This window comes from Eulemur rufifrons, chromosome 4 (genome assembly GCF_041146395.1).
Source record: "Eulemur rufifrons isolate Redbay chromosome 4, OSU_ERuf_1, whole genome shotgun sequence".
Taxonomy (NCBI): Eukaryota; Metazoa; Chordata; class Mammalia; order Primates; family Lemuridae; genus Eulemur; species Eulemur rufifrons.
The window spans coordinates 81,560,776-81,574,606 of NC_090986.1; the positions used below are offsets into that span (position 1 = coordinate 81,560,776).

At 35.4% G+C, this 13,831-nt stretch overlaps 1 protein-coding gene across 1 annotated transcript in view; it reads right to left on the reverse strand.

The window, feature by feature from the left end:
- The window catches only part of TPTE2 (transmembrane phosphoinositide 3-phosphatase and tensin homolog 2), an 86,665-nt gene that overhangs the window by 34,312 nt on the left and 38,522 nt on the right, over nucleotides 1-13,831 (reverse strand). The window contains exons 2-8 of the mRNA XM_069466962.1: nucleotides 13,518-13,578; nucleotides 11,947-11,997; nucleotides 10,612-10,770; nucleotides 9,153-9,272; nucleotides 7,477-7,576; nucleotides 7,267-7,330; nucleotides 6,448-6,512 (exon numbers count right to left, since the gene is read on the reverse strand). Of these exons, the coding sequence (XP_069323063.1) occupies nucleotides 6,448-6,512; nucleotides 7,267-7,330; nucleotides 7,477-7,576; nucleotides 9,153-9,272; nucleotides 10,612-10,770; nucleotides 11,947-11,997; nucleotides 13,518-13,578 (620 nt within the window). The remainder of the gene's footprint in view (nucleotides 1-6,447; nucleotides 6,513-7,266; nucleotides 7,331-7,476; nucleotides 7,577-9,152; nucleotides 9,273-10,611; nucleotides 10,771-11,946; nucleotides 11,998-13,517; nucleotides 13,579-13,831) is intronic.

The following is a 13,831-nucleotide window of genomic DNA, read 5'->3' on the forward strand; positions in this document are numbered from 1 at the left end:
ATCTGTTGATGGACACTTAGATTGACTCAGTATCTTGGCTATTGTGGATAGTGCTGCAATAAACATGGGGGTACAGATACCACTTTGACACACTGATTTCCATTCCTTTGACTTTGTGCCCAGTAGTGAGTAGCAGTGCTGAATCATATGTCAGTTCTATTTTTGGTTTCCTGAGGAACCTCCATACTGTTTTATACAATGGCTGTAATAATTTACATTCTCACCAATAGTATATAAGAGTTAGTTACCCTTTCTTCTTATCCTTGCCAGCACTTTTTTTTTTTTTTTGGTCTTTTTTATAATAGTCATTCTGACTGGGGTCAGTTGATATCTTACTGTGGTTTTGTTTTGCATTTCCATTATGGTTAGTGATGTTGAGAATTTTTTCATATACTTGTCGGTCCTTTGTATGTGTTCTTTGAAGAAATTCCTATTTAGATCATTTTCCCATTTTTAATTGAATTATTTGGGCTTTTGTTATTGCTGTTGTTGTTGAGTTGTTTGGTTCCTTGTATATTCTGGATATTAATCCTTTGTCAGATGAATAGTTTGCAAATATTTTCCCCCATTCTACAGGTTGTCTCTTTATTCTGTTGATTGCTTGCTGCACGGAAGCTTTTTGGTTTGATGTAATCCCTTTTGCCTGTTTTTGCTTTTGTTGCCTGTGCTTTTGAGATATTATACATAAAATCTTTGCACAGCCAATGTCTGAAGTATCTTCTCTAACGTTTCTTCTAGTAGTTTCATAGTTTTGAGTCTTACAGTTAAGTTTTTTAATACATTTTGATTTGACTTTTGTATAAGGTGAGAGATAGGGGTCTACTTTCATTCTTCTCCATATGTATATCTAGTTTTCCCAGTATCATTTATTGAATTATGTTCTTGGCACCTTTGTTGAAAGTCAGTTGGTTTTAAATATGTGGATTTATTTCTAAGTTCTCTATTGTGCTCCATTGGTCTCTGTGTCTCTTTTTATGTCAGTACTATGCTATTTTGGTTACTATAGTTTTGTAGTATTTTTTTGAGGTCAGATACTGTGATGCCTCCAGCTTTGTGCTTTTTGCCCAGGATTACTTTGGTTATTTGGAGTCTTTTGTGGTTCCACATGAATTTTAGGATCATTTCTTCTAGTTATGTGAAGAATGTCATTGGTATTTTGATAGGAAATTCATTAAATCTGTAGATCACTTTGGGTAGTATTATCATTTTAACAATATTAATTCTTCCAATCAATGAGCATGGGATGTCTTTCCACTTTTCTGTGTCCTCTTCAATTTCTTTAATCAGTGTTCAACATATGCAAATCAATAAGTGTGATACATCACACCAACAGAATGAAGGACAAACACCATATGATCATCTCAACAGATGCAGAAATGGCATTCAGCATCCTTCATGATAACAGCCCTCAAATTAGGTATACTCCAGCTTTGTTCTTTTTTGCTCAGGATTACTTTGACTATTCAGGGTCTTTTGTGGTTTCCTATGAATTTTAGGATTGTTTCTTCTATTTCATTGGAGAGATCTTTGACTTCCTTGGTTAAATTTTTTCCTAGGTATTTTATTTTATTTTTGTAGCTATTATAAATAGGATTGATTTTTTTCAATTAGTTAATTTTTGGTGTGTAGAAATGCTACTGATTTTTGTATATTGATTTTGTACCCTGTAGCTTTACTGAATTCATTTATCAGTTATAAGAGTTTTTGTTTTTGTTTTTTTTTGTGGAGTCTTTGGGTTTTTCTATATAGAAGACAATGTCATCTGCAAATGGACAATTTTACCTCCAACTTGGATGTCCTTTATTTAATTCTCTTGCCTAATTTCTTTGGGTAGAGCTTCCAGTACTATGTTGAATAACAGTAGAGAAAGTGGGCATTGTTGTCTTGTTCCAGTTCTCAGAGGAAAAAGCTTTCAACTTTTCTCCATTCAGTATGATGCTAGATGTCGGTTTGTCATATATGGGCTTTATTGTATCAAGGTATGTTCCTTCTATACCTAATTTGTTGAAAGCTTTTATCATGCAGTGATGTTGAATTTTATCTAATATCATTTCTGCATCTATTGAGATGATCATATGGTGTTTGTCCTTCATTCTGATGATGTGGTGTATCACGTTTATTGACTTGCATATATTGAACTGCCCTTGCAGCCTTCAGATAAATTCCATTTGATCATGGTGTATAATCTTTTTGATATTCTGTTGGATTTGGTCTGCTAGTATTTTGTTGAGAATTACTATATCTACGTTCATCAGTGATATTGGCCTGTAGTCTTTTTTTGTTGTGTCCTTGGCTGGTTTTAGAATCAGGGTAATGCTGACCTTGTAGATGAGTTTGGAAGAATTATCTGCCCTTCAATTTTTTTTTTTTTTGGTATAGTTTGAGAAGAATTGGTGTTAGTTCTTCTTTAAAAGTTTGGTAGAGGCCAGGCGCGGTGGCTCACGCCTGTAATCCTAGCACTCTGGGAGGCCGAGGCGGGTGGATCGCTCGAGGTCAGGAGTTTGAGACCAGCCTGAGCAAGAGTGAGACCCCGTCTCTACTAAAAATAGAAAGAAATTATATGGACAACTAAAATATATATATATACAAAAAAATTAGCCGGGCATGGTGGCACATGTCTGTAGTCCCAGCCACTCGGGAGGCTGAGGCAGTAGGATCGCTTAAGCCCAGGAGTTTGAGGTTGCTGTGAGCTAGGCTGACGCCACGGCACTCACTCTAGCCCAGGCAACAGAGTGAGACTCTGTCTCAAAAAAAAAAAAAAAAAAAAAAAAAAAAAGTTTGGTAGAATTCAGCAGGTGAAGCCATTCAGTCCTGGTCTTTTCTTTGCTGGGGAAACTTTTTATTGCTAATTCAATCTTGTTACTCATTATTGGTCTGTTCAGATTTTCTGTTTTTTCCTGGTTCCATCTTGGTAGGTTATATGTGTCCAAGAATTTATCCATTTCCTCTAGGTTTTCCAGTTTGTTGGCCTGTAGTTGTTCATAATAGTCTCTAGTGATCCTTTGTATTTCTGTGTTATCAGTTGTAATGTCTCCTTTTTCATTTCTGATTTTATTCATTTGGGTCTTCTTTTTTTCTTTGTTAGTCTAACTAATGGTTTGTTAATTTTGTTTATCTTTATAAAAACAACTTTTCATTTTGTTGATCTTTTGTATTTTTTTAATCTCAATTTCACTTATTTTTGCTCTGATCTTTACTATTTCTTCCCTTCATTTATTTTATGTTTGGTTTATTATCGCTTTTCTAGTTCCTCAAGGTGCATTGTTAGGTTGCTTATTTGATCTTTCTACTTCTTTGATGTAGGTGTTTAGTGCTATAAACTTCCCTCTTAGAACAGCTTTTGCTATGTCCATAGGTTTTGGTATGTTGTGCTTCTATTTTCATTTGTTTCAAGAAATTTTTTCATTTCTTTCTTAATTTCTTCATTGATTCATTAGTCATTCAGGAGCATATTGTTTAATTTTTATATATTTGCACAGTTTCCAAAGTTCCTCTTGTTATTTTTAGTTTTATTTCATTATAGTCAGAAAAGATAATGGATTTGATTCTGATTTTTAAAAAATTGTTGAGACTTGTTGTGTGGCCTAACACATGGTCTATCCTGGAGAATGTTCTATGTGATGACAAGAAGATGTATTCTGTAACTGTTGGATGAAATGTTCTGTAAATGTCTGTTAGGTCCATTTGGTCTATAATGCAATTAAATCTGATGTTTCTTTCTTGATTGTCTGTCTAGATAATATGTCCAATGCTGAGAGTGGGGTGTTATGGGCCCCAACTATTGGAATCTATCTCTCCTTTTCATCTAATAATATTTGCTTTATATGTCTAAGTGGTCTAGTGTAGGGTGAATATGTATTTATGATTATTATATTTTATTGCTAAATTGATCCCCTTAGTATTATATAAAGACCTTCTTTGTCCCTTTTTACAGTTTTTGACTTAAAGTCTATTTTATCTTATGTAAGTATGGCTATTCCTGCTTACTTTTGGTTTCTGTTTGCCTAGAATATCTTTTTCCATCCCTTCACTTTCCATCTACGTGTGTCTTTATAGATGAAGTGAGTTTCTTGTAGGCAGCATATGGTTGGGTCTTTTAAAAAAAATCCATTCAGCCAAGTCTGTCTTTTAATTGGGAATTTAGTTTGTTTACATTTGGGTTATTGTTGGTAGGTGAAGACTTGGTCCTGTCATTTTGTTAACTGTTTTCTGGTTGCTTTGTATATCCTTTGTCCCTTTCTTCATTATTATTTTTTATTTTTGCAGTTTGGTGGGTCTCTGTAGTGATAAAGTTTGATTCCTTTCTTTTTCTCATTTCTATATCTGCTCTATCAGAGAGTTTTATACTTTTGCATGTTTTCATGGTGGTAATCATTCTTTTGTTTCCAGATGTAGGACACTCTTAAACATTGCTTGTAAGGCCAGTCTAGTGGTGATGAATTCCATCAGTTTTTCCTTGTCTGGGAAAGACATTATTTCTTCATTTCTGGAGGATAGCTTTGCTGGGTATAGTATTTTTGACTGATGGTTTTGCTGGCACTTTTTTCCTGCCAGCACTTTGACTGTATCATCACATTCTCTCCTGCCCTGCAAGGTTTTTGCTGAGAAATCTACTGTTAGTCCAATAGAGATTTCCTTATATGTGACTTGACACTTTTCTCTTTCTGTGTTTAGAATTCTGTCTTAGTCTTTTACTTTTGACAGTTTGACTACTATGTGCCTCAGAAAGGACCTTTTGGGGTTAGATCTATTTGGGAACCTTTGTGCATCCTGGATCTGGATGTTGATATCTCTCCCAAGACTTGGGATATTTTCAGCTATTATGTTATTAAAGAGATTTTCTATCCTTTTTCTCAGTTTCTTCTCCTTCTGAAATTCCCATAATGCAAATATTTGTCTTCTAATTGTGTCCTGTAATTCCCATGGGCTTTCTTCATTTTTTTTTTTTTTAATCCTTTTTTGTTTTTGTCTGATTGGGTTATTTCAAAAACTTGTCTTCAAGTTCAGAAATCCTTTCTTCTGCTTGGTCTATCTAGTCTGTTGTTGAAGCTCTTTACTGTATTTTTCATTTCATTCCTTGAATTCTTCAGTGCTAAGATTTCTGTTTGGTTCTTTTTTAATGATATCTATACCTTTGTTGAATTTTTCATTCATATCATGAATTATTTTCCTAATTTTGTTATATTAGCTATCTGTATTCTCTTGTATCTCACTGGGTTTCCTTAAGTCATTATTTTGAATTCTTTCTCAGGCAATTTATAGTTTTTTAATCTGGGATCTGTTACTGGGGAATTATTTAATTATGTTTTTTTGGAGGTGTAATGTTTCTTATGTCCTTACATTGATTTTTGTACATTTGGTGGAACAGTTCCTTCTTCCAATTTCATGGAGTAGCTTTCATAGAGAAAGACTTCTTCCCTTTTTGTCTTATAGTATCAGTTGGGTAGGGTGCTTTTGCTTTGGTTCCGGGTGGGTGCACTAGTGTAGTCTCCATGTGATTTCTTCAGCTGTAATTAACATTATCAGTTTCTGCAAGTATCTCAGTGTCCTAGACTGCGGGTATTCATAGAGCCAGTGGTGTGGCTTTGCTGGGGATTGGGGACACCATGTAGTCTGGCTCTCATGCTCTGGGTGGGTGGGACACATGCTGAGTGTCATGGCTCCACTAGTCATGAGGTGGCAACACTGGCAAAGTGAGAACCAGACAGGCCAGTCATCAAGTCCTGAGAAGTGTGTGTGGCATGTGGCAGCTTCACTGATCAAAGGGTGGAGTCAATGGCAGGCTAGGGTATGTGTAGCATGCAGTGGCTCCACCAGTCGAGGGCAACCAAGCCATTTTAGACTAGCCGGTCCTCAAATGGGCCTACTAGCTGCCCACAGATACATCTGTAACTCCAGTTGAGATGGCCAATCCTGCCTCTAATTATCAGAACTATTCAGTTTAGCCCAACTCAAACCCATAAATCATAGTATCATGAGCTAAATAAATGGTTACTGTTACAAGCCAATAAGTTTTGGGGTGGTTTGTAACATAGCAAAAGCTAACTGGTAGGAATCCATTATGATTTTTTACCTGAAAGAATTAAGTTTTTGAAAGAATATTACCCTTTCTGGGTCAATATTAAACTTATGGCCAAAGCAGGAGGATTGTTTGAGGCCAGGAGTTTGAGAACAGCCTGGATAACATAGGAAGATCCAGTCTCAACAGAAAAATTATTTTTAACAAAACTGGCCAGGCATGGTGGCACGTGTCTATAGTCTCAGCTACTTGGGAGGCTGAGGCAGGAGGATCACTTGAGCACAGGAGTTTGAGGTTGCAGTGAGCTATGATGACGTCACTGCACTCAAGCCTAGGCAACAGAGCGAGACTCTGTCTAAAAATAAAACTTATAACTACATAGTCTGTGTTCTCTGAGAAATGAATATTTGTTAGGTAAATACCCTTACCGTAATTGGATTCCTGTACAAAGACTGCTTTCCGGAAGACGGAAATGACATAGCAATAATACGGTCTGAAAGTCAAAATTATCACTGTTACAAATGTCATGAGAGGGAAAACAATATGTAAAAATTAAATTTACATAAAATCAGTCTCCTTTTTCAAAGAAAAAACTTTTAAGATTGAAGTTTACAGAAACAACAGTTAATATGCATTCAGGTTAATCAAGATAACATATTAAATTGTCTAATATAATGATCATTAAACTGGTATGGTGTTTCCAAGATTCAATTGGTTCTAGCCATATGCCACATAATTGTGTTGGCATTAATACGAAGCTCTTCCTGTGGTTGGAATTTATTTCTTATCTTAAACACCAAAGAACATCCAAGGGTTTTGGGCACAAGTGATGGTGGGAACTTCCAGGGTGCTTCCCAGCCCTCCTGACTCAGAGAACCTGAGATCTGCAAAGCAGTGACCTCATTCTCTGGGGCTCTGGGAAGAGAAGAGGTCTCTCTGGGATCCTTGGGACTCAGGATGACTACCAGAACTTAATAAATTCTAAACCAAACACAAAAGAAATCAGCCAAAAATCCATTCAACTTCCTGTGCTGTGACCAGGTAGCCCTGATTTGAGATGACATGGAGATTTTCTACTACCAGTGTTAAACTACAAATATGTCACGCTTCCCCAGTGGCATATGTCTTCATGGATAAAGAATACTTTGAAAGAACATGGCTTAGACAAGGCAAAAACAAAATAAAAATTTAATTACAAGAAAAATATGAAGCCAATATAAGTAAATCAACAGTTAAGCTTCACAAACCAGTAACATAAGTGAGATCCAGATCAAATCCTCCATGTGTGTATCGCCTTTTGTTTCCTGAAATCTGAGAGTTTAAAATAATTATGAATTTGTAAAATATAAATCAACATAAAAATAAAGAACATTATACAGCATAGACATCAACCCTTGACAATATGTTACAAAACACAGAACATTTTTCTGAATCATAAACATGTTTTGCCTACTTACCATCCTTCTGGTCAGTTGTTCAAGATGTTTTTTTTGACGAGCCAGATGAAAAAGTCTTATCATAATTATAAGTCGTAGAAGTCGCAATAAAACTACCAATCTAACAATAAATTTAAAAGATCCATTTTAGCTTTAGAAACGGAGGATTTCGTCAGTATGGACTAAGTCTAGAGCAGTGGTTAATGGGGGACAGTGCTCCCCCCTTCCTCTGCCACCCACCAAGGGGCTATTTGGCAATGGCTGGAGGCATTTTTGGTTGTCACAATTGTTGTCTGTGTGTTTGGGGGCGGGGTGGTGCTACTCATAACTGGTGGATAGAGACCAGGAATACTGCTGAACAACCTACAGTGAATAGACCTGTTGCCCAACCCCCTGTAGCAAAGAATTATCTGGCCTAAAATGTCAATATGCTGAAGTTGAGAGATTCTGGTCTAGAAAAATAGTAATACAATAGGCTCTTAGAATTTATGAATTGAACTTTTGTCATTTAAGACCAGCATTTATAATTTTTCCCCATCAAAATAAACTGAGGGCTCTTGTTCACCTTTGTTACGACCATCGGTGACAGGTTCGCTACAGCTACTAATGCATATCAGGCAGGCAGCAGATTGACATACTTCCCAAGTGTGCTAGCTGGTGTCTCTCCTACCATCAGAAACACCATAGCAGAGAACTGATGGACTGGAGTAAGTGCTTCTCTAACTTGAGCATGCATAAGTAAGAGTCATCTGAAAAATCTTGTTAAACTTTAGATTGTTGGGTCCCTGAGATACTGATTCAGTGGGTCTAGGGTGGAGCCTGAGGTGTTTTTTTTCTTACATTTTTAGTAAGCTTTCAAGTAATGCTGAGGTTGCTGGTCAGAGCACCACACTGGCTCAGGTTATTTTCAAATAATTCCAAAAGCCTATTACCTAACATGCTTAGCTGGGGCCTGAATTGTAGTTCTGGGAATCTAGGGTACAGAAAGAAGCTGGCTATTTGACTCATGAATTAACTTAGTGAGCCACTGAACATTTATATCCCAGTATACATTTTCCCTTCAATTTTCCTCATTGCCATAGTAAAAAAGAAGGGGAAAAAAGGAGAGCCATCAGTCCCCCATACACCTTTTAGTTTCCTGATCCCTAACAGGTCTAACCTGGCCTTGGCTTTCTTCATTTTTACCACAACTATACTGCAAAACTCTACTGCTACATTGCTATCCATGTCACCTCCTGGTTTTCTGTTTGCTATTTTTTTAGAAAATCAAGATTGAATTACTCAAATTTTGTATATACTCAAATCAATGTTCTCTTGGCTATAGGAAAACACCCACATAGATAGAACCTCATGTGTACGGAATTTGTGATTGAAACACAAATGGGAATTTAGTGGGAATTTCAAAATGTAGAAAAGTTAAAGTTAGTACAAGAAGTGAAGTGCTGAGTTTCTTCTTTGTATACTCCATCTTCTTCTCTACTCAAATAATCATAATTAGTGTGTAAACCCTCCACTGGTCCTTAAACACCACAATCATTTAGTTTCAAAGTATGTGGAAATACATCTAAACATTTCATTTTTAAGCAGTTTATATGGTATAGAATCGGAACATTCAAAGTTAAAAAGATCACATAGAATACAAGCCATGGAAAATGCAAAAAAAAGAAATTTTGAGAGGTAAGTCATATGTTTCATACCTGGGAATATCTCCAACAAACTGAATGTTATAAAAAATGTAAATGATGTCAAATAGCAGAATCACCACAATAATGATAGCATCTAAGATATTAAGTACATCAGAAAAATAATGCCGTGTCCTGTAATATAAAACAAAAAATATAAGTGCATCCCCCTCTAAGAAAAGATAGAAATATTTTAAGACCACAAATTGACTCATGTGTATTAAGAATTCTACTTTAATGGATAATTTAAAAATGTATTTTCTAGACTAAAGAAATAATATAACATTAATGGAAAGTTTTCAAGCAGTAAACTTATATTCATCATTTGAGATATATATATATATATATATATATACACATATGACAAAAGCATCCATATGGAAATTTAAGTATAGTAAGAGATATAACCAAACCATTGAGCAAGAGGCAAGCATTACCTTCACATAGATGGGAGAAGAAAAGTGGGATGTTGGGCAGTACTACTGGACAATGGAAGCTGAATATGTCAGAGCCTTAGAGAAACTGGGGTATGGGAAGTGTTCCAGGGAGCTTATGAGAGGAAAAAGGTCCACTGTGTTGGCCTGCAAACTCATGGTCTGGCTTTGCACCCACACTGGAATTCTGATGGGCTGATATGGCCTCCTCTGGGCAAAGGTGGACTTCTATTCACCACACCTTCCTCCCAACGCTGGCTGCTTCAAAATAGACACTAGTCCTCTAGGAAATGCTGCTTCCAAATCTAGGGCATCCCCTTTCAGGCTCTGAGTAAACTGACAGTGGGCAACTGTCCTTAGCTCAATGGCATGAGGACAGAAAGTAAGCAGAAAAGGAGACAAACTGCCTTCTGAGATGCTCTGGAAGAAGTGAGGCTGGAGAACTTAGTCCCTGACTCCCACAGCAGTCTAGCCCCAAGGTCTGGCTCACCCCACCCACCTTCTCAGAAAGTGAGCAAGTAGAGGAAATCAATGGCTGCCTCACTTTCAAGTCTTGCGGATGGGATGAGCATGCCTCAGATCTCCTCTGCTCCTTAAGGAAAGTTTTAATTTTAACTGAGATAGGGGATTATTCGTGATCCATTATGTAGTATTTAATATACTATCAACTGTTACCTAGGATTCAACTCTTAATGAATGTATTAATATTTTACTTCACATACATATTCCTCTTATTAATATACATGTAGACACATCAGCAGCCTGGCCCCTTTTTGAAATCCTTTTAAGCTTTCTGTATTGAAGGAACCATCTAGAATACATTGTTGGAGACTGGAGTGCCAGTTGCAACAATTACACTATTAAAGCCCAAACTATGAAAAACGGGTTTGGATTGCTGTTTCTCTGTGAACCATGCCTTCGAGGAGAATTACTTTGATAAAGAGGGACACATTTGGTTGGGCTGACCTGCTAATTATTTTTGAGATGCTTTTTATAAAAGTACAAGATAGCTTTATGCATTAAAAAATAATCAAACTTACCCTTCTACATATACTTGAAGAAGAAGATCCAGGAAAAACAATGAAGCAATAACTAGGGAAATTGGCCGATATCCCAAAGGAATATAAATTTTATCAGTGAAAACTAGGTCTATTATGACAAGCGATATATCCAGGAAAATCAGCAAGACTATGAAAATTCTATGATAAATAAAGAAATAAAGAATGGTAATAAAGATAAGAGAAGTTTTTGTTCCTATAGTTACACTATAGTTAGGCCAATGATCAGAGACCAAAATGTCATCATTTAGGATTAAACTGTCCAGTGGCAGGAAAAACTGCATTGTCTTAGAATCTCAGAAAAATTACTCAGTTTTCACCCAATAGAAGCAGTTGTTAGCAAATAAAATTCCCACCAAACCACTTCAAAATATGTTATCATGCTCTTTTATAGTAGATACATCAGACTAACACTCCAAGATAGAACAGGAAATTTGAATTAAAATTACATGTGTCTGTAAACTCTTAAAATTTGAGAATTTCAGAAGGAGTTTATACCAATTTCTCATAATAAATAAAACCTCATTAATCTAGATAATTCTTAAGAATTTAGTAATAAGAAACAAACGAAAGCATGACTATCATAAGCCCTTAAAAAACCACTTTTACTAGTAAGATTTTTTAACAGTGACATTTTCAACAAGTACGTGACTACACATTCATGGGTGCTTCTAGCACAGTGTATGGGCACATGAGAAGGAATTCAATGCCATAATATTTACATTATTGAACTCTAAAGTACCTCCTGAGCCTTTCTCTCACATAGTCTAAACACATTCCTCATAAATTGATTACACTATTTGCATAATCTATGAAGAGGAATTAATTTGTCTTCAAAGTACTTTTTTTATAATTGTAATTGACATTAAAATATTATTAATTCAAAAGGAAGCAATTATACTATGTAAATCTTTACATAGTAAGAAATCCTACTCTCATGCACAGGAGAGGCCTAAGTAAAATGTTTCCAGAATTAAGGAGTAATTCCATGTGTATAAGGTATTTAATAAAACACTTTACTTATGGAATTTTAACATGCATGCTTCATTATTTTTACTTTTACAGGAGGAAAACAACATATAAATATGTGACTGTTAGTCTTAGGCAAATGCCATTTCTTTGCAAGTCTTAATGTCTTGCTTAAAACAAAATTCCAAGACACACTAGATTACATTAAATAGGGCACATGGGCCATTGGCAACATACTGACAGTGGAAATGCTTTTTACTTTATTTTTTCAGATCCTTTCTCATTAAAAATATTGATATTAAATGTCATATTTATTTAATATATGTTCTTTTCTAGAGTCATACATACCTAAATACAACGGATGATAGAATTGAATGCACAATTTTCTTAATCTTCCCTCTGCAAAAAAGAAGTAAAAATAAAATTAATCACAGATTTCCTGCAATATACATTATGAATTTAACCAAAACACAAAGGCCTTTTTAAATACAATTTTAAAAGAAAATTCTTCAGAAGTGTATTTAAAAATGCTTTTTACTAATAACTAAAATTTTCACCTTTCTGTTTCATGAGTTTTTTTACTTTCCTATTTAGAATATATGTGAATAGAACACTAAACTTTGGAATGGAACACTAAATTTTCAAAGCACCTTACTTATATATGTTATTTTACTTTTATTGTTAATTTTTATAACACGCAGTAAATAGATATCATAGATAGCATTATTACCAGTTTACATTTGAATAATCTAAAGTTTAAAGAGGTTTAAAATTGATTTGCTGAGTGTCAAGTGAATATTAGATGCCAAAGCCAAACATTAGTTCCAGCTTTTGCTTCAATTCTAAGTTCATCCTCTGGGTCTGAAACACCAGCATTTCTCACAGGGTCTACTGCAAATCCCTCCTATATCTATACAATGAGCTTTTGTTATTTAAAAACAAAACAAACCAAAAAACCCCACTTTATTTTGTTTGGAGTGAGGAAAGAGGAAAGAAATGCTTCCTTTTCTCAATCTGTCTAAATTTTGTCCTGTCCCTGGGCAGCTCCATTACAGAAATGTACAGCTAATATTCAGATATACAATTTAATTAAGTAGCAGAATGAACTATTCATTGATGGTCCATGACGAAAAAAGTTCTAGAAAATGGAAATTCAGGGAAATTTGAAGAACTGTTTGTATTCATTAGTTGCCCCCTTTGTTTCTCATGTAATCCTTGTTTAGACACCAACAAATTGCAACAGTGGCCAATAAATTTCCTCTTTGGCAGTACTCTCTCTCCAATGTTGACAAAGCTGGTGAATGGTTGTATAACTGGACAGGAGAGAGGCAGAAGAAAAACCTCCTGAATGTTTCTGCAGTTTAGCCACAATTTTAAGAATGTATTGTTTTATTACAGTGAGTACGTAGTAAAATGCCTTCAGACCAATGCAATAGGAAGTATTCCAAGTGAGATTACTCATAAACAAATCAAAGTTAATAAAATCCCAGTGAGCATGGAGAGGCCATCAGTTAGCAAAACATGTTCACCTTTCCTATCAGTCCCATGTGTTCACAGCAAAATCTACAAAACCAGGAATTGGATGGTATCCAGGAAAAATGAGAAAGGACCACTATTTAAGGGTAAGTAGCATTCTGCATTCCTCTGTTAAGAAAGAAATCTTAATAAAATTACTCTCTTCTATGGATATTTTTCACACTGTCAAGCTAGAAGAACATTTACTTCTGAATAGATGGAATTCTTTTCAACATAGTTATTTGTCTGCCAATTTAATTGGAGTAAATATTGTGTGCTCTCCCTCCCATACATTTTCATATCTTTCCATAGTTTTCCTTTTTCCTTCTTGCCTTATCACAAACCCTTTTTTCCCAAAGAGATCCATCAAAGGCTCCCTACTTCCACACTTCGAACTGACTTACCTGTCTGACTTGTTCAAGTCAGAGTCATGTTCATCATCATTCTCAACTCCATCAAGTTGTTCTGAAACACTTTAACCAACGAATGAAAAATATATCATTAGATGTTTGCTACATGAAACAGTGATGTGACCAATTTATTTGAACAACAAGAATTCTGGGAATCTAAAGAATATAGGAAACATAACTTAGCTCCCTGAAAGATCTAACTTTTAGAAAGAATTTTAGAATCATTGACCAGAAAACTCTTTTCTCATGGATGCTTTCAACACTGAATTTACATATTTCTCTCTTCTCTGTCTTGGTCTCTGCCTCTC